Source organism: Myiozetetes cayanensis, unplaced genomic scaffold (genome assembly GCF_022539395.1).
Source record: "Myiozetetes cayanensis isolate MyiCay16 unplaced genomic scaffold, myiCay2020 scf15, whole genome shotgun sequence".
Lineage (NCBI taxonomy): Eukaryota > Metazoa > Chordata > Aves > Passeriformes > Tyrannidae > Myiozetetes > Myiozetetes cayanensis.
Genome location: NW_026087159.1, coordinates 18,987,131 through 19,014,991, shown reverse-complemented (window position 1 = coordinate 19,014,991; position 27,861 = coordinate 18,987,131). Strand labels below are relative to the sequence as shown.

Sequence of the window (27,861 nt, the reverse complement as noted above, 5' to 3'; positions counted from 1 at the left end):
CCAGGTGCCCCCCGTGGTGCAGCAGCCCCTGCGCTGGCTCTCTGCCGGCCGGCCCGGGACCTGTTCCAGAGGATAAAATATAGCCCCGGTGCTGCTAATTGGAGCTCTTTGCCTACACTTCCTCCTCTCCATCTCCCGCCGCCCTCGGCTCCGCAGGGTCAATAAGTGATTCGCATTAGAGCAGAGTCTCTGTGGGTTCCCGTGTGTCTCCGGCGGCAGCCGCGGCTCTGCCGGGGAGGGGCGGGAGGAGGGGGCTGCACCCTCAGGGTGAATCCCCCAGTCCCCCCCCAGCACGGGAGACAAATCCTTGCCGGTCTCCTCCATCCAAACCTTCTCCCGCCACGCGGTTCTGCTGCCTTTTGCCGTGTCCCTGGGGTCCCCCTGTGCCTTCTCCATTTCTCCCCCCTTGCCTCAGCCCCTTTCTCATCCCCCCCGACCCCTCCCCCGGGCTGGCCACCGGCAGACAGCCGCTATCGATTTTCCTGCTTCAGCAAAACGCGGCCGTGCCGGGAGCCGGGCGGTGGTGACGGGCGATGGCAGCGCCGGCACGTCCAAGGGTGATGGGGGAGCTGTCGGAGAGCTGTCCCCGTCCCCCAGGTCCCCACCAGCGCTGCAGCCCCTTTTCTGGGAGTCGGGGGTGGCTCCTCCTCCCCTGTGCCCCGAGCAGCCGTGGTCCGGGAGATCCAGTTGTTGGGAAATGCAGCTCCTGGGAGCTGGGAAGCAGGAAGCCCTCATACCTCAGCCCTGGGGATGGAGAATCATTTGCTCCCTCCAAACAGACCCAGATGGATCTGGACGTGCTTTCCTAAGGGAGCCTGCAATTTTCCGAAGCCTTTTCCCAGCTGAAATCCCACATGTCCCCCCGAGCTTCCTGGGGACAGACACCGAGGCTGGATCCTCGCCCTCCTTCCTGCCTCCTGGAATGATCCCTGGTGAAGATGCTTTGGATCATGGTGTCTTGGAAAGCAACAGCCAAACCTCCTCCTCTGACCATGCCCTGAGGCTTTCCACATCTCCCATAGCATCTCCCAAATTACCACAGGATGAGGATAAGCCATCACACCTGTCAGAAGTGGTAAACTGAGTCAGGAACCATGAACTCACTTAATTTCCCGATTTCCATGGATGTGTGCTTGATGATGTCATTCAGAAAGGGAGGAGATGACCAGGACAGGCAAAGCCAAAGTCCTTCCTTTAGGCTTCATCGCCCAGGTATTTGTTGTGGAGCAACAGGTCCTGACCTAGTCCCTCACTCCCTCCACACTTGGAAAATAATAAAACCTTCAGCCTCACGTTGCCTCTGTAAGAAAATCTTTAGCCTCACGTTCCCTACCCTGGGAAAATGGGCTGTCCCAGGAGGGACAGGGGTGTTGGTGCAGGGATGGAGCAGTAGCTGCACCTTCCTGAGCCTCCCCATGGAGATGAGGGAGGGTGAGAAATGAGAAATTCCCTTTACACAGCCAGAATTTCCCCTCCTGTGTGTGTGGGGTGGATGCTCTTGCTGCCCCAAAGCAGATTTTGGGGCCGAGGAATGTGGATTTCCAGCCTGGGGGTTTCTTTGTCCTCATAAATGGCCTTGAGGGGTGGGCACAAAGGCAGCCCCTGTGCTCATGCCACCTTGGTAGTGCAGCATGGACAGGTGCATCCCTGGGGAGCATCCTTGGACTTCCAGGACATCCCTGTCCAGTCTGGGAAGCCCTGGAAGTTGCTGGGGGAAGAGCCCAGCTGCATCCAGGGAGCTTCATCCTCCTCCTCCCCTTTCACAGCCCATTAAGGGCCTTTAAGCATCTCTGCCACTCTCTGCCATCAGCTCTGGGGGTGTCAAGGAGGGTGGGCACAGGGCTGGGGTTCACCCTGTACTGTGCTGGTGTGGGAGAAAACCCCTCCTGGGAGCAGACCCCTCCTCCTGCTGCATTTTAACCTCTTGTTCCTCCTGCTTGTGTCCCACCTCACTGGGTGAATGAGGCCCTGGAGCATCAGATCACTGCGGTTTGTCCTTCCCTGCTCCCCTGGATCCATTTGGGAGCAATGGGGGAATCCTCTGCCTCTGACAGCCTGGAGGGAGGAGCAGATCCCCCCTTATTGCCTTGACAGCACCTCGGGAGCTTGTTCCAGGCTTTGGGAATCTTCATGTCATGTGTGAGGGGTGGATATTCCAAGGGGATTTAGGAGCTGCCAACAGAGCAGGTGCCCACGGAGGGGGGTGGGATAGGCTGGGGGGCAGTGAGGGATGGGGTGTCAGGGGGTCCTGGCCTTGGGGCAGAGCCTCTGTCTCAGCAGAGAGAGGTGAGGAGGTGAGGGAAGGTCAGAAAAGTTTTTGCCAGGCCCGAAAGCGCTCGGGCAGGAGGGCCTGAGATAACCACCGTTATTTAATTTATTTTTTCTAAATAAAAAAAAGGAAGGAAGTTAATAAATAATGTAAAGTGGAGAACGCATTAATGAAAGGGAGAGCGAGGGAGAGAGAGGGAGAGAGAGGAAGGGACAGGGCAGAGTGAGAGTGTGGGGAGGGAGAGGGAAGATATTCCTGCCGGTATCGATTGGATATGATTACATTAGAGCTATCAAATATTCATACTACATTCCACAAGAGGTCATTGTGTGTGTTTTTCCAATTTAGCTCTGCCTTGGCGCAGGCAGCAGGCTCTGGGGTGGGAAAAGGGCTGTGGACAAGGCTCCAGCCCCTGGCCCCGGGGCTGCCCCCTTCCATGGCCACAGTGATGTCACCACAGGGATGTCACCACAGGGATGTCACCCACCAGGGAGGCTGGCACGGTCCAGGTGGGATGTGGGACTGGGGGTAGGTGGAGAGGGGGTGCTGAGAGGGTGTGGGGGAGATGCTGAGCTAGCTGCTGACCCTGAGGGTCCTTCACAAAGCCCCTGAGGGCTGTGGATCCTGTGCAGATACAGCAAGTGGAGGGACACCTTTCTCCTCCCTGGCAAACTCTTCTGCTCCCTCCCCAGCGAGCTCCGGGATGGTGGTCACTCTTTACTGGCTGCTCGAGGCTGCTCCTTGCCCTTAATGGAACATTTTAACTGGGATGTCCCTCTGCCAGCTGGGAAGGGTCAGCCGAGGCCGCGGAGCCAGGCAGGGGGCGGATGAGGTGCCGTGTGGATGACATTGTGGCAGGTCTCCCGCAGCGCTGCCCATCTGCCAGGGCCTCCATCCCTCCCTGCACACTGCCCGTGCCAGCTGGGATCCTCACCCAGGACACAACCACGAGGGGCAAGGACCAACAGCACCGGTGGTCCTGAATCAGGGGCTTCAAGGACACAGCTCTGCGGGGTCTGGAGAGAGCACTCGGGGTGTGAACCCATCCCCGTGATCCCTCACCCCGAGGAGGTGGCAGGGACCTGCTGAGCGATTTTACTTCCACTCAGGGCACTTCCCTTGCCCATGCCTCAGTTTCCCTGTACCTCCAAACTCCCACAGCATCACCAGGGCACCGCTGCCAGCCCCCAACCCCCAGCCCCGGTGGCTGTGCCGAGCCCCCGCTGCCCCAGCACGGCCCCGGGCGCTGGGAGCCAGCGCTGCCTTCTCTCCTTACATTAATAAAAATTTTACAGCACGGTGGCAGGAAATGCATTTTCAGTTCATCTGCTGCAGCTATTAGATTACCAGGAAATGGCTGCCTGGCCGGCGGCCAGGGCTCCGAAGGGCCGCGGCGCAGGGAGAAGGCGAGCGGAGCACCGGGATGAGCCGGCGAGACCGGCCCCCTCCCCCTGGATGGTGTGCCAGGCTGTGCCCAGCGGCTCTGCCCGTGTGCTGCGGGACGGGTGTGACCCTCCCTGGGGAGGATGGTGGTCCCCGCTGCCTTGGGAAGCTGGGATGAGCAGGGGAGGTGTCTCCTGATGAACCTCTGCTCAGTCCTGAGAAGCAGCAGAGCCCAGATGGTCACAGCCTCTGCTGTGCTGGGACCAGGCAGAAGTGAAAGATTTGGGGCTGGGATCAGAGAAAAGTGAAAGATTTGGGGCTGGGACCAGGGACACAGGGAAGATTTGGGGCTGGGACAGGGAGGGTGCATACACTGAATGCAGCAAGTGTCTGCAGGGGTTGGTTCTTCCAAGCTGTGGGATTTTTGGATCACCAAGCTGGACTGGAATCAAGTGGAGCACGGGAAAGAGTTAAACTTGTGTTGTCTGTGAAAAAGCCAGGAGGAGGGGGCAGGTGCTGGCTATAAATACCTGTACCTGCCTCGGAGGTGGCAGAGCTAATGAAGGGAGGGAATTGTGAGCAGCCCCTCCGAGGAGGAGGGAGGGGGGCAGAAGAGGAGGGGGATCAGTAGCTGCAGTGGCTCCGTGGGCCCTGGGGAGGGAGGGATGGGGTTTTTAGGGACACAGTTTTTAGGCTACACAGGGCTTTAAGGAGAGCCCTCTTAGAGGTGACTGTGGCTGAGTGCTGGCACTGGTCTCTACCGGGTGGGACAGTGTCATGCTGGCAATGCTCAGTTCACCCACCCCCTGAGCCCAGCCCAGCCACAGGCCCTGAGATCATTTCCATGATCCTGGAATGATCCTGGGATCATTTTCCCATGAGCATCAGGTACAAAGTGAAGCATCTTCCTTTGGTGGAGGTGATACCCTGGGGTAGCGGGCAGTCCCTCTTTTCAGGATGCTCCTCAGAGCTTGAGGATCCAGAGGGATGCTCCAGGATCCCTGCCTGTTCCTGGCAGTATCTCGGGGGCTCAAGCACCCTCTGCTTGCCCGGCCTCCCAGAGCCTCTGGCTTGGGTGCAGGACGCTGTTTTTGGGAAGGAAGTGACCCCAGCCCCCCAGTCCCCAGCCCTGCCATGGTGACATCACCTCTCAGGAGCGGGACCGGAGCAAAGAAGACACCTGGGAAATGAGGGATGGTGAAGAGGGAAGGTGAGGGATAATGGGAGGGACCGGAGCAAGGAAGGGAGCAAAGTGTGGGGAGAAAGGAAGGTCTGAGCCTTGCCGAGGTTTATTAAAGTTTAGGAGAACAGAAACCCTGGTTTGCGTGGAGGGGACCGGCTATTTTTAGCGGTGGGTAGGATGTCAGCTCTGAAAATAGCCTGCTACCAGATCCTAATGAAATCCTCTCTTTGGCTCTCACCCGGAGCGAGTTTGGAGGGGGAGGATCGCTGTCACACCCGCAGCCGAGGAGCTCCTGACATTCACAATGACTCGCCTGGTTTTTTCTTATTTATTTATTTAATTAATTTTTTTTTTCTTCCCTTCCTTCCCCCTCCGGTTTCTCCTATTCTTCGCCGGCTCTGCCTTACGCCGAGCAGAGGAGTCACCAGCCAAAAAAGTGAATGCGGGGGTGGCGCTGCTTAGCTACGGCCAAATCCCAGCAGCATGTGACCAGATTGGCAATTTAACACGGAGCCCTTCTCCCCGGCACACGCGCGCTCGAGTTAAAGTGACATTGAAACGGGGACTCAGAGTGCTGCAGGCAAAGAAATTGGGGGGGAGCTGCCTTCCCCCCGTGCCTGGGGAGAGAGGTTTGTTCCGTGGGGCTTGGTGGGGAGCGGGAAAGGTGGTACCCAGGTGAGGGAGGATGCTCGGGGCAGGGAGGTGGGCTTGGAAGGGAGCAAGAGGTGGGAGAGCTGGTGGAGCAGGTGGTCTCAGCAGAGAGCTGAGCACCCCTGGGCGTCAGCAGGAGGGATACCAGGTGTACAGGGGATACTTGGGACATGTGGGATTCCTGGAGCACATGGGGTACCTGGTGCATGTGGTGGAGCCCAGTCTGGGACTGCTGGGAAGCCTGAAGAAGACCTGGAACAGTGGATGGTGAATACTCCCAGGAAAGATCAGGGGCCACCCAAGGAACATCACAGGGATCACAGGGCAGAGAATCCAGGGAAAGAGAAGGGCCTGAAGGCTTGGGGGCAGAAGAGACACTCATGGGAGCATCACATCCTCATCAAAGGAGGGCTGAAGGTGCCACACGGGCACAGGCTGGGTGAGGAACATGTGTCTTGTAGGTGCAGGGTGAGACTTGGCCAAAGGACCAGTGCTCTGAGGGCTTTTTCTGGGACATTCAGGGTCTGGAAGGTGCAAAGCCTTTGTCACTTGATCCCCTGATGGGTGTAGCAGTGGGTTTTGTGGGGACATACACATCACCCACCCGTGGCACCCCAGCCAGGCCCGAGACAGCCCCCAATCCTGGTGGGAATGAGAAGCCTTCACCTCCATGCCCTTCACCTGTGAGGGATCCAGCTGCAGAGCTCTACCACAGGCACCTTCCATGGAGCTGGAAAATGGAGTTAACAATTTTCCAGTGAGGATATGCCTGTATGGACCATCCCTTGGTGTCTCTGTGACTGATGCATCATCTCTTCACACACCCTGCTCGGGCTCCTCAGTAGCCCAGGGTTGGGCTCTCACCTTTGGAGCCACGTCTTTGCTCTGGTTTCTGTGCTGGGAGGGGGGTGTGGCTTTGGGAAAAAATCCTCTCTGCCATTCCATCCTCCTCGGGGTGGGCTGAGGTGCCGGGTACCTGCTCACTCTGGGCACTGGCTGTTGCCCCCCGAGACAGCTCCTCCTGCCTGGGCACGGAGCCGGATCCATCTGCATCAATGAGTCAGCAGGACCCACTTAACACTTCCCCTGCAGGATCTGCTCCTCTCTCCCGACAGAATGGGCAGCTCTGGCAGGCTCTGGCAGCGTGTTACGATCTCAGCTCATTAAGGGACGCATCCTGAGCGCTTTATTGATGTTTTATGCTGCCTGGCTCCATCTTCAGAGGGAAACTCTCATTGCAGTCAATGACTACACCTCCGGGCGCTGCGGGCTGAGCTCGGAGCTCCGGATCCGGCTCCCGGAGAGGCGGGCTCAGCTCCGGGGGCCGTGGAGCTGCATCCCTGCAAACCATGGCGTTTGACTCCAAAGCGGCCGAGAAACGTCTCAGGGCCGGGATCCCGGCAGGGCGTTTTCTTTCCAGGGACTAGGGAATGTTCAGAAGGAAAACACAAGCAAGGCGTTGGGGTTTTTTCCTTGCTTAACTCTGCGCAAAGGAGATGCATGACAGGGAAGGGAAGTGATGTTTCCTCTCCCCCAGTGCTGCCTTCTGTTCAGGCGGAGCCCGGTGGGGTGGGGGTACCTGGGCTCCTCCTCCTCCCCGCAGCATGTTGGGAGCCACATGTCCCCCACCTCGGGAACATCACAGTCCTTTAATAAGTTCCCGGGCTCTTGCTGCCGCTTCTAAAAAGCTCGTGGCACTGTCTGGCTTCAAGTGGCTTTTACATAATCCAGACTGTCAGGCTAGATGAGCATCACAGTCCCTTCTGGCCCTAAAATCTGTGAATCTCCGAATTAGAGGGCACCAGCACCTCCTTGTTTCTGGCTGATTGAATCAGGGAAATCGCGTGTTCTCTTTCTCCTCTCCCCTTTTTTTCTCTCCTTCCCCTGCATCATCTCTAACTGGAGGTGAGTTACCCTCCCCCTGAGCCCAGGCTTGGCAAACAGCACCGGGACAGATCAGACATCCTGAGCCTTGCTCTGGGATATCCTCCTCTCCACTGCCTGCTCCCAGGCCGATTCCCAGCAGTGAATTGTCCGGCTGTGGGCACAGGCGGGGCTGGACGGGGTGTCTGAAATGGTGCTGAGCAATCCTGGTTGTTTTAAAATCACAACTAAGTTCTCCAGGTTCCAGACTGAGCTCGTTTGGGTTTGTGAGCAAGGTATGGATCTAGAGGAACACTTTTTGGGAAGAGGAAGGAAAGCAAATGACTCTCCATGTTTTTTGGGGTGTTTGGGATGTGCAGGGGAAGTAGAAGAAGAAAAGTGGGGAGGAATTGCTGGAGACCTGTGGGGATTGCTGGGGGTGGGGGTTCCCCAAATACAGGGATCTGCAACAGGAGCTGGGAAGCTGCTGAGCAGGCTCAGCTGCAGCTGGGAACGCCAGGATGTGCTGCTGCCATCTCGATGCCGGTGTGTCCCAGGCAGGAGATGCTCTGACAGCCTCAAATAGAAGTGGGACACCCACGAGCTGCTTCTCCCCATCCCTTTGGGCAGGGCCCCAGGGGGCATTCGAGGGGTTAAAGGTGGCAGATTCCAACGGGGACGAGCAGCGAAACCAATCCAAAAGGTGACCTGAGAGGAGCTGGCATAGCTGCAGGTAGAGGCTGAGGAGGAGCAGAGGCAGCAGAGTGTGGGGCACAGCGTGGGCTGAAGGAAGGCTGTTCAATCCCCCTCTCCCCACACACCCTGCACAGGGAGAGAACGCCAGAAACCTCCACAAGTCTCACACCTTCCTCTGCCACAGCTCATCACGGGGGAACCACATCCCTCTCCCAACAGCCAACCCCTCACCCCCGCCCCCAAACCCTGCCAGGTGCTCAGTCCCAGACCCTTCCTTTGGGAGCAAAGTTTCCTGCTTTGCAAACGCCCTCGGGTTCCCAGCCCTCCTCTCGAGCGATGCTGCGGTCAATAACTCACCAGGAGGCTGCTATTCTCCCTCCGCTTCCCACCCTCCCACTCCTCCCGGGAGCTCCGCATTCATGCCTTTTCGGCCCTCCCTCGGCAGCGAGCGAGGAATAAAGCGGCGCCGGCTGAGCACGACGCAGGCTGCGCTGGGATGCTGGGAGCCAGCGAGGGAAGCCTGAATCACCGGCACCTCAAGGTGGGAGTGAGAGATTTGGGCTGGGAGAAAGGGACGACATCGCACGTGCTGCCCCCCAGGAGTCAGGTGCTCCCAGCCAGCTGGCAGCCGCTGAGAATCGGGCAGCTCGGATCCTTTCTGTGCCTTTAAAGACGGAGCGATGGGGAGAAGAGGAGGGGCCGGTGGGAGCGCAGTGAGATGCAGCCTGAGGGCTCTGAGCTGGAGCCGAGGCTGAGGGATGCTGTCAGGGACTCGTTCCTCTTGGAGAAACTCCTGGAGGAGCATCCCTAGTGGGATCCCATGGAGCTGGAGAAACGCTCAGCCCAGAAATGACTAAAAATTAAACTGGAAAGGTTCAGCTGGGCACCATATGGGGCAGTGGAGTCACTGGCCCCAGATGGGGAGGATTCCAGTGCTTCTGCTGGCATCAGCTGGGAGGGAGCCCTTGAGGTCCCTGGGATCACACTGGTTTGTCCCCATCTGTTAGAGGCACAAGTGGCAGAGCTGGATTTGTCATCCTTTATTCCAGGTCCTTCTCTTTCCCTCGTTCCCCATCCTGCTCTCACCCCCCCAGATCCCGGGGACCTGCCCACCACAGGGGTCCTGTGCTACTGGGCACCTGCCTGGGGGTCAATGGCTTCAGTTTTGTGCCTCGGAGCAGCTTCTAAGCCCTCCCTGAGCTGGGGTGTTGCTTCGCTCATCCAGTGAACACTCCCAGGAAGGATGGGTGACCACCCTGGAAGTGTTGAGAGGAAGGAAGGGAGGGTGGGGGCTCAGGTGGGGCCCATGGGTGATGTCCAGTGTCATCAAGGTGACCTTGTGTATTTGGGACTGGCAAACCAGGTCCAATTTACTTACACGTGGGGTTGAGGGGTGTCACAAGGATCCCTGGTGCTCCTGAGCCGGGAAAGCAGCAAGGAGGGAGCATGCAGGGACCCAGGAAAACCTCTGGGGTGGAAGATCCAGGTCCTGCTTGAGTCCTCACCTTTTGTTTCTGGGACAATGGGATGTCTGTGTGCTGGTTCTGTGGGTTTCAGTACAGAAACTCTGCTTCAGTACAGCCTCTCTGCTCCCAGTACAGGAGCTAATTCAGGTGTTGGTTTGGACTTTTGGGAAATGCTGGGAATGAACAGCGTCTGGACACTCTCTGGTGCCTCCTGGGAAGAGGTGAGCTGGGACTTGATAACCTTAGAGGTCTTTTCCAACCTTTTTGATGATTCCGTGGGGTGACTGTCCCCGTTTCACAGCGATTTACGGATCAAGCCCAAGGTGACAGATCCCGGGAGAATCGCTCCTGGCCCTTTGCAGCCCAGCCCGGCACAGCCTTCCCACGGTGTCACACTGACCCCAACCCACCGCGACGGTGCCCGTGATGCTGATGTGCGTCCCCGAGGGGAATGCCCGGCTGGGGGGCTGTGCCGGTGGGCACAGGGGGTGGGACACCGGGCTGGGAGGTGGCGGGGCCATCCCCGTGGGGGCAGGAAGGGGACGCGGATCCCGGGGCAGACGGAAACGTTTGGATAGCGGGTGTTCATCCCGCGGTGGGGCTGGGCGGCAGCGGCGCCTGGGGAGCGCTGCGGGGCTCTGCGGGGCCGCTAATGGGCCGAGTCCATTTCAGCGGGATGACGCCACTTGGGTAAAGCGTTAAGAGCTCCGGGAAGGCAGCGCAGAGCGAGGGGGAGCGCGATGCTCCCGGGCAGCGCCAGGTCCCTCCCTCCTCCCTCCATCCCTCCTCCTCCTCCTCCCTCCTCCCAGCCTCCCGTTCCCACCGAGCGCGGGGGCCCCCCCGCCGCTCCCGCTGCCCGCGGCGCGGGGCTCGGCTGCGGGGCCGGGGCTGCCCCGCTCGCCGCCCCGGGGCTGCCCCCGCCGCGCTCGCTCTCCGCGGGCGGATGGACTGGCGGCAGCGGCGGCGGCAGCGCGGTGAGTCCGCCCGGCGCGGACACGCGTGGGCTGCGGGACGGCGGTGGAACGCGGCGCGGGTGGGCTGCGCGGCTGGGGGACACGAGCGGGACGAGGGAGGCGAGGGGTCCTGAGCACGTGTGAGCGGTGGGGATGGAGGGTGCTGGACACGCGTGGGCTGTTTGCTGAAGGGACGCGGGGTCCCTCGGATGCGCAGGGGCTGTGAGTGTGCGACGAAGCAGAGGTTCCGTGCGGTGGGGGGTTGGGGTCCTGGACGCGCGTGGGGTGTGCGTGGTGAGGCTGGGTGTGGGTCAGAGTCACGCGTGGGTTGTCCTGCACACGAACGGGCTGCGGGCACAGCGGTGCTCACAGGTCCTGAAGATATGCGGGCTGTGTGAGTGGAGGGACTGCGGGACAGGTCCGGGTCCGAGCCCTGCATGGACTGCGTGCCGGGTGGGGCTGAGGGCTCTGCCTCCCCACATCATCCTGCTCCTCTCCGCAGCACCCAGACAGGGCAAGAGGGTCCCTTTTCTCCCACCAGGCGCCCTGAGCTGCTCGCCCCCGGCTCGCATCCACCTCCAGCCTGTAAATCATTTGCTTTTACGATCCCTCCTCTGGCCCATTATCACACGAACTTTATATGTCTGGGGCTGGTGGTGGCCATAAAGCTGGCCCTGTTTCCGGGGCTGGCATGCCCGCCGGGCAGGCAGGGGGTGAGGAGCAGGAGGAGGCTGGGGGGACGCTGCCCCGGGCCCCCCAGCAGGGCAGGTAGGCAGGGAGGGGTGCAGCAGAGCCCCGGGGATGCTCAGCCCACTGGGGCTGGGATATGGACTGTTTGCAGCCCTGGGATCAGGCTGGAGCAGGGAGGGCTGGGAGCGAGTGGGGTGCACTGGGCTATCATGGGCTGGGGAAGGAGGAAGAAGTGGGGTCCCATCTCTGATCATTAAGTCCCTGTGGAGGACCCACAGATCCTCTTGGTTCCTGGAGGGTCATTTGCCTCCCTCCTGCCAGTGAGTCAGGGTCCATGTCTGCCCCTGCACATGGGAATCACAGGTTCTGGGGGTGCTCCCAGGATCTGTCTTTCCCGGGATGCTGCGTCCCAGCCCTGAGCCCAGATCCTGAGTGTCCGGCACTGCACAGCTGACAGGCAGCTCCTCTGTCTGCCCATGTCCCCAGGGCTCGGTTCCTCCTCACAGCGTCCCCCCCACCCAAACCTGGCTCACGGGTATCCTCGTGTCTCCTGAGCTCCAGGTGTTGCAGAGGACTGGGGACACCTGTACTGGCTCAGCCCTTTGGCTGCTCTTTACCTCCCAGCCCGGCTGGCTCTGGCACAGCAGGACCCTCCGCTGCCTCTGTCTCTCCCTTTGTGTCCCTCCGAGGTTCGAGCCCCCCAGGACCCTCACAGGGGTCTCTCTGGCCGTGTCTGAATGCCCAGGTACTGCCACAGCCCAGGTGAGCAGGGATGGATACCGAGGTGGGAGCAGCTCCCCGTGTGAAAACCGGCATCGTGCCTTGAATGATCCCCCTCCACGATGGGGCCTGGGCACGAGGGACGTGGGAATGTGCTCTGCTCTGTGTGGTCCCAGCTGCAGGCTGAGATTCAGGGGTCTGGGGGACTTCAGGTCACCAGCCTGTGCTTTAGTAATACCTTCCCAGGTGAGGAGCTCGGTGGCAGCAGGTGACAGCTCGCAAGAGCTTTGCCTCTGGTCTGTTCCCATCGTGGCCGGGTGCTCACAAACCTGCCCCGGCTCAGCCGTGCCCTCCTAATTCACCTTGGTATTGCTGGGAAAGAAACGGGTGTCCAAATCACTTGGGCGAGCGACTCCTCACTGTGTGCCTCTCCCTGGATGTGGGATCACGTGGAGCAGATGGGCTCCGCGTGCAGGAAAACCCCAAATTTGAGCCGATCAGTCACTTTTTCTTTCCGGGGAGGGGGATGGGAGAGACGCGATCTTGCTTGAACAGTCAAAGTAAGTTGCCTTTGCTTTTCCCTGCTCCTCAAGGTCAGCCGAGCTAATGAAAATCAATCTTCCCTCTGCCTCTCTCTGCTGCATGAGCAGATTCTACCTGTGGCCCCTTCACCTACTTGAAAGCGGCGGCTGCCGCGGCCGCCCCGTCCTGCTGACCGTGGGCAGCGCCGGAGGGAGCTTCCTCCTGGAACAGCGTCTTCCTGCGGGGCCGTGTCACTGAGGGATCACTCCTTTGATCTGCCAGAGGAGAATGTCCTGGGGAAGCTGGCTGTGCACGGGAAGCGGGTGTTCACTATGGAAATCTGGGCTGGAGGAGCTGGGGGAGAGCTCGTGGCTGGGCTCTGGCGTGAAACAAGTGGTGTCCGTTCTCGGGGCGCTCCAGGGTAGCTCCAGGCTGCAGGAGGGGGAGGTTTGTGTCTGTCTCCCTCCCTCCCAAGCGCCAGGAGCTGTCTGGGTGGTAGCCCCGTGCCCACCTGCCCCTCTCCTCTCCTCTCCCAGCCCCGTGGAGGGCTCACCCCGATGCTGGTGGTGAGGTCTGGCAGACGAGGGCTTGGTGACGGAGCTGATGCCCTGGGATCGAACCTGCCGGGAAGGGGAGCTGTGGGACATGGAGGTCCCCCCTGCCCCGTCCCACATCCCTCAGCGGTGCTGACACCCCTGGACACAGCGGGTTCTGCTGCCAGCGCTGCCGACTCGGGAAGTGCCATTTCCTGCAAACAACAGCCAAGGGCATGGCAGCAGTGTGAGGGGCAGGATGGGGCTTGCCTGCTGCCAAGGCTGCATTCCCTCGTGTCTCAGCTGGGGTTAAAGGGAAATCTGCCCTTCTCGGTGCTCCTGAGGGGGACAAATTGACTCCTGGGCTGTGGATGGGAGAACGGGATGCTGCAGTCCACCAGGACTCAGAGTCTGTGGGATAGTCCTGTCTGCGGACAAGTGTGGGGCTCATTTGTTGCAATTAGTTGCAATTTCATCCCTGGAAGTGTTCAAAGGATGTGTGAATGTGGCACTTGAGGACATGGTTCAGTGGTGAACGTGTGAGTGGAGCTGGTGGTGCTGGATTGAGGGTTGGACTTGACGATCTTAGAGGGCTTTTCCAACCTTAATGATTCCATGATTCCATTATTCTAATTTGTCACTGCTGCTGCCTAATATTAATTCTGTTCACATCCCCCATCCCAGTGCTCCTGGGCTGTGCAGGGAATGGCAGCAGGAGGCTGCTCGGGGTGTGTTGGGAACCCCAAACCTTCTCTGAGGGAGATGACATTCCCAGTCCTGTCATGCCTCTGGATAAGTCACCACTTCCCATTTCCCCTCCTCTAGAGAGGGCCAGTGTTCCTCCCTGGGGAAGGAGAGGGAGGTGCTGGGGAAGGGTGGAAAATCCCCTGGAATGATATGAGAGGTTCAAAAGCGTGGGGAGACACTGTGCCTGCTGGGTTTGAGGGGCAGATTCGACAGCCCTTTGCCCTTTGGATGCGTTCAGCCTAAGTGTTCCCAGGAGCAAAAGTACTCTGGATCTGATTGCTGGAAATCCTTTCATTCTGAGCTCTCCAGCCAGTGCTTGCCTATTGGATTGGTTTAGTGGAAGGTGTCCCTGCCCACGGCAGGGGCTTGGAACAGGAAGAGCTTTAAGGTCCCTTCCAACCCAAACCGGTCTAGGATTAGATGAATGGATCTGTTATAAAATGTAACAGGAGTATTTTCTCTCTTCCCGCCCCGTCCTTTAGGATTTTTAGATGTGCCCTGATGCCACAGGGTCTCCTGGCTCCTGGAAATGCAGCTCTCTTCCAGTGTGGCTGAACTCAGCTGTGACGAGACGATGGACCCACCCGCTGAGGACTTCCAGCAGGTCCTGTCCATCGACCAAATCCGCTCCATCCGTGCCAGCAACAACTACGTGGAGAGACCGGCGGTCTGCTTCCAGCAAGCCCGCTCCAACCCCTCCCTGGCCCAGCCACCGCACAAGCAGGAGTGGTCCCAGGACCGCCTGGTGTCTTCCACCTTCCAGGACCTGCACCGCAGCCACAGCCAACAGCACCAGATGCCGCCTTTGCAGCCACACCTGAGCCATTCCAGCACGGCCAGCTCGGTCTCCCAAAGCACCACCGCCTCCGACCAGCGCCTCCTGAGCAGCCTGACGCCCTCCCACTCCGGGCACTCCCTCATCCGGACGCAGCCCCGCGCCGGCGAGCTGAAGGCGGAGGAGTCGCCGCTGAAGGGGGGCTCGGAGAAGCCCACCCTGCACAGCGGCCACCTCTTCATCTGCGAGGAGTGCGGGCGCTGCAAGTGTGCGCGGTGCACGGCCGCCCGCAGCCTGCCCTCCTGCTGGCTCTGCAACCAGCGCTGCCTCTGCTCCCCCGAGAGCCTCCTCGACTACGGGACCTGCCTCTGCTGCGTCAAGGGGCTCTTCTACCACTGCTCCACCGACGACGAGGACACCTGCGCCGACGACCCCTGCTCCTGCGGGCCGGGGTCCTGCTGCGCCCGCTGGGCTGCCATGAGCTTCCTCTCCCTCCTCATGCCCTGCCTCTGCTGCTACTTTCCCACCCTGGGGTGCCTCAAACTTTGCCAGCGGGGTTATGACGGCCTCAAACGACCCGGCTGCCGCTGCCAGAGCCACACCAACACGGTCTGCAGGAAGATCTCCTCGTCCAGCGGCACGCCGTTCCCCAAAACGCTGGACAAGCTGGTATGACCGTCCCGGCGAGGAGAAGCAGGCTTTGCTCCTCTTCCTCCCACTTCTCTCCTCCTCCTCCTCCTCCTCCTCTCTCCTCCATCCCCCTCCTCCCTTGGCTCCCTCCACACTGCAGTGCTCCCCCTTACCCACCATCACCTTCTGGGAATGAGACGGGTGAGCTGAGGGTCCCCCAGGCACCGTGACACCCCGGCTGGGTGGCCGGGGGAGAGCTGGGGGTAACAGTGGTTTTGCACGTGGGAGAGGGACAGGAGAGGCAGAGCGAGCTGTGGGTGCCCTCCCTGGCTGTATCCCATGGGGAAAGGTGACCAACAGGGGCTCTGGGACCCTGCCCCCATGGGAAGGGTGACCAGGGGGTCCTCAGGACTCTGGTCTCAGCAGGTTTAGGAGCTGCCACACAGTGTGGTCCTTCTCCATGGGGGGAAGAGGCAGGTCAACCCCCTGGGAGCCAGACCACCTCCTCTCACTCTTTCTCCCTCTCCAGCACTTTCTGTGGGTGACCTTTCTCCTCTCAGGAGGTCCCCTTTCCCCGAGGGGCTGGGGTGCCGTGGGGTCTCACTGGTGGCAGCACCTTCCCTGCAGGCTTGGGAGCTGCTGGGAGAAGTGAGCAAGCTCCAAAATGAGGTGGCACCGTGTTTTTCTGTCTCAAAGAGGAAGGGAAGGTGTGGGAAGCTTTAGAAACCTTCTGGCAGGGGAAGGAGCTATCGGAGGCAGCCCAGCCCACTCGCTCCTGCCCGACTGTAGTGAGGGAAAGGTCCCCTCTGGGATTTGGCTGAGAACAAGGAGCTGGTTGGAAATTGCCATTCATTTCTCCAGGCCTTGGAGGGCTGCCTGGGGTGGGAGCTGCCGCCTGGCTCCATCCCACCACTGAGCAGATGCCGCAGGCACCAGCTCCGTGCTTGAATCCTGATCTGGTACCTTCCACCAGCACTGAATTCACTTTAAAAAAACTCGTGGCAAAGCCAGCTGTCAGCAGCCACTGCTCCAGGGACTCCCCAGCAGGGGCTTCTGTCACCCTGCTTTGGGCTGGGGGACACGGACAGCACGAGGGGGTGTCAGAACTGGGGACCCCAACCTTCCCTCCCTGCAGATGTTCCCTTGGAGTCCTCACCCTGCTGAGGGGTCTGCACGGACAACCAGGAACGGGTCTGGACCAAGCCCTGGGGCTGGGCCATCTGCAGAGCAGACGGACACCCGAATCCAGGTCAGGGCTTCATGTTCCCTTGCTGGGATGATAATAAGCCCAACTGGTTGCTGTGGTTGGAGGGCTCCTCCTGGTCCTGGGCCCAGCCCCATCTCCACACGGCGCCAGCTCCCCGTTGTGACCCCACAGGGAAGTTTGGAGCTGGGATGGTGGCCTGGAGCTCAGCTCTGCCTGCCCGTCTCTCCTCTGAGGTGTGTGAGCACAGAGAGGAGCGAGTGGTTCCCCTGGACAGATATATGCAGCACATCCCCTGGCTTCCCCAAGGCCCTGCATCCAGGGCTCGTCCACCGCCTCCTCCCAGCCACCTCTTTCCGTAGAGTTCTGTGGATCTATTTTTGTACATATAAATGTAACGTTAGGATGGGTAGGCCTCTTACTAATAATATTCATGATACTGCTGTGAATGGTGCCAGGTGCAAGGTTTGGCTTCCTGGTACACTTGCACATGCTGGAAAAGATGATTTCCCAGTCTGTTTGTTGCTAACCCGAGATCCTTAGCTCCTAGGTTGTCGGGAGAGGGGGAAAGGCAGGGGTAGGGATTGTCCAGGAGGGTCTGCTCTGCAGTGAGGGGGTGGCATTCAGTGCTGGCTGCGGGGGGAGGCAGAGGTGGACTCTTCACGGTGGGATTCCTCTTTCCATCCATTTGCTATCTGAAAACCATGGAGGATGCAAGCTCCCTCTGTTGCAGGGAAAAGCGGATCCAGGCAGTGATTCATCCCATTTGGAAGCATTATTCATGAGTTTCTACGCTGGCAGTGCCTCACTCCCTTGACTCAAATGGCACCCAAACACTGAACCTGAGGTTCCCTGTGGAAGCGGGGGGATGAATCCCATTCCTGGTGGGAAGTTTGTACATGGAGAATGTTACGGACATGAGCGAAATCCTCGCCCTGATTTCACCCAGATCCTGAGGGGTGACGTGGAAAGATCTGGCCAAAGATGGACAGCCTGCTTCCCTAAGCTGGGGGGATCTCAGGATGATGCTCTGGGACACAGAAGGATCTCCTGGCATCGGGAAGGAAGAGGGCCCCACATCCCCTGAGGCCAGCCCTGAAATCTGGAATCATCTGGATTTTAAAGCCATGACCTTCTCAGAGGAGGCCCTGTTAGGAGTGTGAACCCCCCTAAGATCAGGCCGTGTGGCAGCAGAAATTAAATATATTGCAAAAGTATTTTGCCCTATGCCAGTAATTTCTTGGCTTCCTACTTCCAAGCCGTGTTGGGGAGAGGGGCTTCCACCAAGAGGCACCTTCCTTTGGAAGGCTTGGTTTACTCTTCTATTGGTGCTGATTAAACTCCTTCTTCCTAAAAACCAGAAAATATTTTTAAGGAAAAAGGGTCCCTTTTTCACTGCGGATTGAAGGAACTGTCTCCCTTGAATGAGAATGTGAAACAGTTCATTGAAACTTTTTAAAGAGAACTAATGAACAGAATTTTCCAACTTGCTCTACTTTGATTTTTTTTTTTTCCTCCTCCTTTTTGAACGGATCCCACTTGTAAATTTAGTTACCACCTCTGTATCTTTGCAATTCATTGCTTCCTCTCCTGATGGTGGAATGACTCAACATGTGAAGCTTCATCATTTTCACGGCCTCCCAAGTCATGCGAGTGCGGGGTGACCTCCCCCAGGTGCTGGAGCTGGAGGATGAGGAGATGGCTGTCCACAGATCAGCTCCCCGGAGCCAGCTTTGCTTGGCACGACTCGAAGCACATTTACCTTCAGGAATTGGTGGGAGGCCAGGACGCCTGCCAGGAGCCTTCCACCTAATGGGCTTTTTCTGGGTCAGTGCAGAAGCCCCATTTCCACCAGGGAATGGTGCCACAGCCTGGGTGAGGATGAGGAGTGTGGCCAGGGCTCTGGAATGTCTCATCTCCAAGAAATGACAAACCTGTGAGATGTATTTTATGAAATACTGGGCACTTAGGAAGGGAAGAACTTAAAAACCATGTAGATGTGGCACTTGGGGACAAGGTTTAGTGGTGGGCTTGGCAGTGCTGGGGGATGGTTGGACTCAGCTGTCTTTGAGGGCTTTTCCAACTTAAACGATTCCATGATTCTTCGAACTGGGGAGGAGGAGAGCCCTAGATGGGCACGGAGGGCTGTCAGACCAGCTTTGGCTCGACTTGCTACACACAGGACTTGCATGGGCTGCAGGAATTCGGAGCTGTTGGTCTCTGTCCTGCTCGTGGGGGCAGGTGGCTTCACCTGGGTTACTGCTTCCCTCTCCATCTGGAGTCTTCAGCACGCTCCCCTTCCTTGCTTTCAGCAGACAGGAGAAGTTGGGATGTGCCAAAAGCTCTCCAAAGGAGGCCAGCTCTGGTTCACTGAGCTCATCTGCTGTGGGGAAAGCTGTGGGCAGCCTCGTATTCTTCCCCTGAGCTTTTCCTAACATCTTCTGACCAGATCCATCCTGCTCCCTCCCCACCTCTGGCTGCCAGACGGTTTGGTTTGCCTGCAGAGAGGACTCTGGTTCTGGTTGGGGTTGTGAGCCCCTTTCCTGCCCCACCCTCAGTGAGTCAGATCACATCTGCTCTGGGTGTTTGTTTGCAGCTGCTTGTCCTGGCACTTGGGGTTTCTCTCTGTCCTGACGTGTCTTTTTTAGTTTTCTTTTGGGAGTGTCACATGTCGAGCCCTCTGCTCTCCCACAGGGGACAGATCTGCTTTGTGAGGGAACATTCCTGTGCTCTGTGTCTCTGCTGGTTGTGGGGTCCTTTGCCAGGGAACGTGCAGGGCTGTGGGCAGATGTAGGCAGGGAAAGAGATTCAGGTGCCAAAGGAGCAGGAGGCAGGAGCTGCTGAGCAGGACCTGAGCTCCCCCGGCTCCTCTCCCCACCCGAACCTCCAAAGCTCCATCCACACAAGAAGTTCTGCTGGGGTTTGTTCCTGGCTTCCCTTGGTCCCACTCCCTTCCTCCCCCACTGGCAAATCAGTCCCAGCACAGGTGAGGAGGGGTCATGGGAACCAGGCTGGAGTCTCCCTCCCATCCCAGCTCCCGAACCCTCCTGGTGGAGGGGCAGGAGTGGTCCTTGCTAGAGAGGGATGAGCCAGGGGTGAGGGGAGCTGCTGTGGGATTTGCACAGGGAAGGAGCCCACTGTGCCCCAAACTCACCATTCCCAGCACCCCTGAACTAACATTCACTCTGTCTCTGGCCTTTGGGTGTTTTGAGGCTGGAAAAAGCTGGGAGGTCCTCAGGCAGTGGAAGGTCTGATGTTTGTGATCAGCATGTGATAAGGGCTGTGCCCCCATCCCAAAGCTCATCCTTGGTCTTTACCAGAATCCAGCTCAGGCTTGTCTCCTCCACAGAGCCCGTGGAGCCCAGGCCTGCAGGATGCTCACAGCAGCTGGACACACCCGGTCCAGGTGGGCCAAACCTGAGCTGGGACCTCTTGGGGCTCAGTCTGCCTGAGGGGATCACCCTGTGAGCATCGGGAGCTCTTGCAAGCTCTCTCCCAGAGTCAGGCTGGGAGCTTGTGCAGGTGGGGTCTGTTCTGCTTGGGGTGGCGTTGCAGGAGAATCCCCTGAGGGGAGAATCCAGGGTCTCCGGTCCCCTTGGAGGGGACTGCAGGCAGAAGAGGGATGTTGGGTGGATGGGAAGAGCTCACACACCTCTGTGGGGCAGAGGGGAAGCTGGGCAAGGTTTCTTGGTGGGTCTCTCTCCTGCTGCACCCCAAAAGGCTTCAACATGAGCTGGACCAAACCCCCCACGGAGAGCTGGGCCCTGGGAGAGGAGGGTTCTCAGCCCGCTGTCCCGAGGTGTGTGGTCATCCCAGAGCTGGTCCCCACCCTCCCTGCAGAGCCCCTGTCCCCCTTTCCCCTCCCTTTCCCCCCGTCCCCGTCCATTCCCTCGGGATGCTCCGCCTCCTCCCGCCTCCCCGGGTGTCCTCAGCACAAAGTTCTCCTTGAAAGATGCATCACCCTGGGCTACACAGGAGAGTCCTTACCTGGAAGGCTCTGATCCTGTGTTTATGGGTACACAAATGTTCTGTACAGCGTGTAAAGATCCCTCCCCCGGCTCTCTCCACTCGGGCTCCTTTCTATAAGGTATAATATATGTTTATAACCCGATGACTGGTTTTTTTGACAATACTCTTGTACCTTTTAAGAGAAAAAAAAAAAAAAACCCAAAGTATTTATTTGAAAAGTTTATTTTAAAGATAAGGAAAAAAAAATAACCTATTTATTTTACTGCACCCTCTTCTTTTTGGTTTCCTTCTCTTGCAAAGCTGATAACTGTTACAGAACCACTGCTGAGATGAAAGAAGTGATTCTATGGTGGCTTCACAAGCCCACTTAGAGCAACTATTCAATAAAAATATATATTAATTTTGAACGTGGTCTCATTCCTGTCTCCGTGGTGGCTGGGGCACGGCCCAGGCTCGCTACTGGGGGGTACTGGGAGGCTGGGCTGGCACTGACATTTGGGGGCACCATTTTTAGCTCCACGAGGGTTCACTTGGGAGATTTCTCCTGATGTTCAAACCTCAAAAATCTCAGCATGGGCCTCCCTGCTGGGGCTGTCCCCGATCCTTGAGGAAGGGCTGGCTCCTGTGGCAAAGGGCAGGAGCAAAAGGGGAGGGACTGAGGTAAGAAATCTCTGAGACTGTGGGGTCTCAGTCCCTCCACAGATTCTCACACATTCCCAAAGGCTCTCCTTCTGCCAGAAGAGAGGGGGTGATGCCACGGGGCGATGGACAGGAGGAGCTGCAGCTGGGACCTGGCTGTCTCTTCCCACCAGCTGCAGAAGGCACCTTGGAGGTGGGTTTAGCCCAAAAAAGGAAGAATCTGGGCCACAGCACCAGCAGTTGCTGGGTCAGGCTGGTGCCTCTTCTCTCTCTCTGCACATCACAGGCCAGTGGTTCACAAACTGCTGCGGGTACAGAGCCCAGACACTTCTTCTTGGCTGGAGGGTCTGTTGTTCACCTAAAGCTCTTCTCTCACAAAGCTGGTGGATCTTTACTCAAGCACTTCCAGAGGACAAACCTCTTTCACACGGGTTTGGTGGCTGATGAATCCCATGGTTAGTGGCACCTCCCTTATTCCTATTTAATTTGTTGGTTCCAGCTTCTCCCCCTTGGCTCCAGCTGAACCTGTCTCCTTTAGCTGCAAGAGTCCTTTCCTAGGATGGTTTCCCTGGGCTAGATCTGTGCTCCAGAGCCCTCCCAACCTCTGTGCTTAATGAAAACCACGGATTCTCCGTGTCTCTCACCACAGAGCCTTTTTCCAGGCTGTTTCCCTGGTTTGGAGCCCTGTCTGTGGCGTCGCTGGTATCGGAGCTTGCTTTCCAAAATCTGTTCCAGTGCCTCAGCCCCAGCATCCAGGATCTGCCTCAGGGCTCTGGAGCACAGATGTGAGTCCAATCCCTGCTGTGACTCACTCTTCCCCTGCTTTTCAAACAAAAGATGGATCTGGGCCATTTGTCACCCATTGGCTCTTTCCGGTGCCAAAGTCCCTCTTTTTTGGACACAGCCAGCCAGTTTCATTCCCCGATGTGCAGCCTTCTGTTAACTGTGTTAGAGCCCTTTTGGTGTGTATGGTACCAGCTTCCCGAGCCTTCCCTGTCCTCAGCAGCTCGTGCCACCAAATCTTCTGCCACGTCCTGCTCTCCATCCCCAGTGGTCCTGTGGAGGGAGGCTCAGGAGCTGAGCTGTGTCGTGAGATCAGCAGAGGAGCACAGGTGATCTGAACTGGATGGTAATTGCTGCTTTAGACATTTTCCTTCTGTGTAAAGAATGTCATGATGATCCCAGAAACGACAAAAGTGACAGCGATTGGACCTTTTCCTGAGGTTGGGGTGATTCTTTAAACTGAGCAGCCGCTTTTTCTGCTTTGCATCCCTGTGAAGATCAGGGAGACACTCCCCAGGCTCAAGCATCCCAGGGCACCTGCACCATCCCATGGTTGCCCCCAGGTGAGCTGGTGGCAGCACCAGGTCACAGCCATGGAGCTGAACCACCTGGAGGGTTTAGACTAGAACAAGAACCCACTTTTTCCTGGCTGTCACGGATGTTGTTCAGAGCTGGAACACCCCACTCTGTGCTGTCCTAGGACCTCATGGCCCGAGCAAGCTCAGCTCCATAAAACCCTGCCTTAGAGGTGGGCAGGGCTTTCCAGAAGCAGATTTCCACCTCTGTGGTGTTGAAATCTTCCCTTGCCCAGAGCAAGCAAAGTCAGGCCAAGCTCAGATCCCCCTGAGGATGTCCAGGTGTGATCCAGCCCTCTGCCTGCGCGGAGCATCCCTCGGCAGCCTGGGAAACGCCTGGCGGGCTCCAGGAGAGCAAGGGTAGGTGTTTGCAGTCGAGAGGTTGTCTGTCTAGACAGGAGAGAGAGAGAGGAGCCCTCTTAAGGAGTCATTCATCTCTTCCTAAGATGGCTAAATAGGTCAGATGACTCATGCTCTGAAAGTGCCTATTCCTCTCTGCTGACTACAAAGAGGGAAGGAGCTCCCGACGGCCCCTCTGTGCCTCCGACATCTGAGGGGGGCAGATCTGAACCTGGCTGTCGTGGTGGTTCCAAGGGCCAGGGAATTAACCTCTCCCAGCATCCCCAGTGCTGTTCTGTCAGTGAAGGTGATGAGGAGACTATTAATTGAACCCCGGGTGGTTTTTGACTCATGCTGAAGGTGATGTGCATGTAGGAACCCAGGCAGACATGGGCAGGAGCAGGCAGAGGGTCAGATCTAGTCCCTTGTTGTTACCACAGGCTGTGGGAACCATGGGGCAGGAGTTTGGGCTGGAGTGATTTGCAGAATTGCTTCTCCACCACCAGAAACACTTCCTTGCTTGGCCGTGGCCATCCTCATGTAGGGCTGAGGGCACCTGACTGCTCTGCACACCTCTGGCCAGAGGAAGCCAGTGCTGCTCTGGTGTGGGTAGAGACAAGAGGACAGCCTGCTGCTGCCCCACCATTGTTTTGAGCTTCTCAGTGACGTTTGGGAGTCCCTGGAGGCATCACAAGGCTGAGGGGGCAGCTGTGAGAGCAGCCGGGAGGAGCCTTTGGAATGGCCCAGGCAAGAAATGGCACCCACAAAAGGATGCAGCTCTGGGAAAAGGGGGGGTCTTGCTCCCTGCAAGCAAAAGGGTCTTTGGGACCCCAAGGATGCCAACATGCCATGGTCCTGGTGCAAAATGGACACTTTGTGTCCCAAAACACCTCCAGTTTCCAGCGCTGCCCTGGTATCCCAGAGCCACGCTCTGATCCTGAAAAACATCACGAGATTGGCTTAAAAATCAAGATGCAGCTCACAGCAGACTCTTGTTTTTCGCTGCTGCTTTTGGAGGCTGACTGAGTCATGCTCACAAGCCTCTTTTGCCAGACACCAGGGCTGGCAGCTCCTCTGAAACCGCTGAACGGGCACAGGGATCCTCCTGCGAGCCCCGGAGCGGCTCAGCCTGGGGGTCAGGGACGACCTGGGCACCCCGACACGTGCCAGGGAGTGCAGGAGATGGCCAAAGACCTTGAACTGGGGATGATGCACAAAAAGTAGAAGGGATGGGGGGTCCATCTTCCAGTTTTAGTCTGGTCACTGCCAGGCTCCTTCCTCTGGACACCTCGCTCTGACCTTGGTGATGCACTGAGCCAAAGGGCTGCTGGTCATCCTGGGCTTCCTATCATCCCCCTTCAAGCACGGCCAGCAGCATCCCAGGCCCTGGATCAGCAGCTGGAGAACATTTCAGAGTTCTCCAGCAGTGCCTGAAACAGGGATGTTTTCCCCTGGCTGGAGACCCCCTCAGCTGGGCACTCCCTGGCATCCTTCCTCTCCGTGTTCTGCTCCTGGGAAGTGCCTGAGGTTGAGGATGTTTCTTCCTGGCACACTGGGAACAAAATTATTTTCCTGACACGAAACTCCAAATCCTCCTGGGGAGCTTCTAAAGGATTTATTTCCTGTATCCACTTCCCCTGTGCCTCGCTGCTCTCCGTAAGGACATTTGCATGGAACAGCAGGACCTCAGTCTTTTGATGTGCAATTATCATCTGCAGAAATGACTAATCAATTAAGGACAGTCACTACCAGGCTTTCTATTTATTTCTTTCTCACTGAAACCAGAGTGAATGTGCCCTTTTTCATGGGAAAATGATGGGTTTTTTCCAGCCACCGCTGCTGAAAACTTCCCAATGGATGTGAGGGTGACATCACAACCTCCTTGGTCCCCGCTGGTGTCCCCATCAGCGCTGAGCTGGTTGTGCTGCTGGCAGACAAGAGAGCCCATGTCACCAGCCCTGCCAGCTCAGTGGTGCCAGCGGGAGCAGGGACATGCCAGGAATGGCTTGGATCAAACCTGGAGAGCAGCTCAGGCAGGTAAAGCTGCTCCAGGTGTAGGCAAGGGTGAAGATCCTTCACCTGAAAGGTGGTCCACCATGAGGTGAGGGGGGGACTCTTTCCAAGGGCATGTAGTGACAGGACAAGGGAGAATGGCTTTAAGCTGCAGGAGGGCAGGATTGGATGGGATATTGGGAAGGAATTCTCCCCTGTGAGGGTGGGGAGGCCCTGGCACAGGTTGCCCAGAGAAGCTGTGGCTGCCCCATCCCTGGAAGTGTCCAAGGCCAGGTTGGACAGGGCTTGGAGCAACCTGGGCTAGTGGAAGGTGTCCCTGCCCATGGCAGGGGGTGGAACTGGATGAACTTTAAGGTTCTTTCCAACCCAAGTCCTTCTGGGATTCTGTGACTCTATGAGAGGGTTCAGCTAGGTGCAAGCCTGGACTTAAACCACAGGTCTGGACTTCTCAGAGACACTTGGCAATTTGGATTTGAGGGGTTCAGCCCTTCTCTAATCCCGAAACATGGTGTGGGATCCTCTGGCAAGAGGCAGGAGGGCTGGATTGTTTCTCCCAGACACATCTGGTGGAGTTGGTGTATCCTCCTGTCAGGAGTGTTCCCATTTCTCTGCACTGTGCTGTCTGTCTCAGCAGTTGTCTCCACTCTGTCACAAGGAGCTGAGGTTGGGGTGGATGTGGAGGCATGGGCCAGGAGGTCCTGGATTCCCACCCTCATGCCTGAGAGAATTCCCCACAGAAGGAGAAGACACAACCACCCCAGCCAGACAAGTCCCCTGGTCCAGCTCACCCAGAGAAGCTGTGGCTGCCCCATCCCCGCAAGCATTTCAGGCTGGCATGGATAGGTCTTGGAGCAACCTGGTGTAGTGAAGGTGTCCCTGCCCATTGCAGGGGGTGGAATCAGTTGATCTTCAGGCTCCCTTCCATCCCAAACCACTGTGGGATTTCGTGATTCTATGAACTGTCCAACATTCAGCAGCTGAGGGGCAAATGAACCTCAGAACAATGAGCCAAGGGACAGAGGAGGCCCAGATGCCTTGTCCTGGCCCCCTGTACATAAGGACAGCCAGATATATGTGGGAGAGGGGTTTGCAGGAGACCTTTGCAGCCAAGGTGCTGGGCACTACCTGTGCTTATCACCATCCCAAACACCCTGAGGAGCAGAGGGAACCTCCCACCCCGAGGATCGCGTTCCTCACCTTGTCTCCTCCGCCTGCTGCTCCCAGGAACCCCGTGTGACCCCCACAGAGGGTCACAGAGCTGGGGGTGGCCCAGAGGATGAGAACCAGATGAAGCTGAAAGAGAAGCAGAGCTGTTTTGTAACAGCCTTGTCCCCGGGGAGAGATCACACCACACCGGAGAACGCCCCCGGAGACGGGCGGCAGGCACGGAGGTGACCAAATGAATTGACACCAGGCAATTCTCACCGGAGCTAAGGAGGCAAAGTAATTGAAAATAAATGAAGGAAAGTGACACCTGGCTGGCAGATCAGTTATCTATAGCGTCCCTTTCCTGAAATAACTGCCTCCCGAACATCACAGGCTGAGGCAAAACCAAGGAGATGCTCACGTAAAATAGGCCACTCCAGCAGGGACCTGAAGGCCCCTTTATTTTTAATGGAAGCTGCCAGAAGGGTTAATTAGATGGTTCATGGCAAGGCCCTCCGTCTTGGGTATCGCCTGCCCTTGCCACTGTCGGGTACGAGGGTGGGGCATCGTTGTTCTTGTCCTTGGGCAGCACTTGGGTCACACACCAGAGCAAGAGGGGTTTTTCCTGGCTCTCCAGCCCCAGACACCCTGGGGAGAGCCAGGATGTGCTGCTCTCACCCCACAGGCTTTGGGTCATCAGGGCTTTAGGGGTAAGTCATCAGCTCATCTACACTCAAAAATGTGCCCAAAAATCTCGTGAGAGGGTCCTATAAAAGCCACCGGCCCCAAACTGGTTGTCTGAAAAGGACAGTTCAAAAGTGCCTTTATTCCTGATGAGACCACCCTCCTGCAGGGCCTGGTGTGGGCTGTCCCTACCCCTGTGGAGAGGTGGAAAGGAGCAGAAAGGAAATTGTGGGTGGACTGGTGTGGGCAGTCCTGCTAACACAGCACTGGGGATCAAACTCATCAGCCAGCAGCCACCAACTCATCAACACCCTGTCCTGCACCCCTTGGAGGGCTGGGACTTGTGCTGGGGTGTAGCTTTGTCCTGGCTGTGGATGTTGCCCCCAGGCAGGACCTCTGCCCAAGGGAAACAGCGTCTTCCCAAAGGAAAGAGCCTCTGAACAAGGAAAATGGTTTCTTCCCATGGGAAACGGTATCCTGGAGTTTTCAGATGGGGAGATGGCACCATCAGCCTGGTCCTGCCACCTGGTCCTTGGCATTGCTTGGCAAGATTGTGGTGTTGGGTCCCACAGCAGCAAAGGGAGAAGGTGCTGTGGACACCTGGTCCCTGCCCAGCCCTGGGGGGATGGTTTGGCTCAGACTTCACTGCTGCTTTTCCTCCCTGAAGAAGGTAAGATGAGTTAAATCTCCCTTTGGGAGCAGCACCAGCAAAGCCCCCTTGTCCCAAGGAGGCACCACAAGACCTTACATCTGTTCTTCCTCTTGTTCCAAAGCAGAAAACAACCAGAGCAAAAAGCAGGTACCTGTACTTTTTGCAGGGAGAAAAGCAGAGAAGAAATGGCCAGGAGTAAGGTCTGGGCCTGAAAAAAAGAGTGGCCTTCAAATGGAGGGACCCTGAGGCAACCTGGCTCACACAGCCCCTCTGCTGAGGTGTGCTGAGAACTCCCCCACCACTGCCTGTGACGTGGGGGGCTGTGGGACCTCACTAGAGGCCCCTTCCCTGTAGGAACATGACCATGCAAGCTGCTGAGTTTTGGGGAGAGAAACCAGGTGCTGGGGCTCTTCTTGGGTTTTTGATGGGTGCTTCCATTGCCCTCTTTGCACCCTTGGGACACCCTGTCTGTGTGAAAGGGACAGGCACGAGCAATTCCCTTCCTGCACCGAGATGTGCTCCTGATTTTTCTATTTCTCCTCTCCAGGCATCCTGATTTTTTAGCGGTTGTGGCGCTCGCTGTCCCTAAAGGAGGCAGAGGAGGACGCAGGAGCTCGGCTGTCCCAGCTGGGCTGCGCCCATGAAAAGCAAGAGAGAAAAGAAAGCGAGAAAGAAAAGCTCTCCCTCCCCCTCCAACAATCCTCCTCATGAAAACCTGGCCAGCGCTCGGCTCTGCCCTCTGCCCTTTGCGGGGCAGGTTGCAAGGTCACAGGGAC

The 27,861-nt window shown here is 57.7% G+C and overlaps 1 protein-coding gene across 6 annotated transcripts; it reads left to right on the top strand.

Moving 5' to 3' along the window:
* The first annotated feature begins 8,382 nt into the window (after positions 1–8,382).
* SPRY3 (sprouty RTK signaling antagonist 3) lies at positions 8,383–20,661 on the top strand. 6 transcript variants are annotated; one of them, XM_050310840.1, is made up of 2 exons: positions 8,383–8,586; positions 14,159–20,661. In XM_050310840.1, exon 2 carries the CDS (start codon positions 14,206–14,208, stop codon positions 15,124–15,126), a length of 921 nt encoding a protein of 306 aa, XP_050166797.1. In that variant the 5' UTR covers positions 8,383–8,586; positions 14,159–14,205; the 3' UTR covers positions 15,127–20,661. The 6 variants fall into 6 exon arrangements, with proteins under 6 accessions (XP_050166797.1, XP_050166799.1, XP_050166798.1 ...); XM_050310842.1 differs by lacking the exon at positions 8,383–8,586 and adding an exon at positions 8,640–9,732; XM_050310841.1 differs by lacking the exon at positions 8,383–8,586 and adding an exon at positions 10,073–10,201.
* Positions 20,662–27,861: the final 7,200 nt, after the last annotated feature.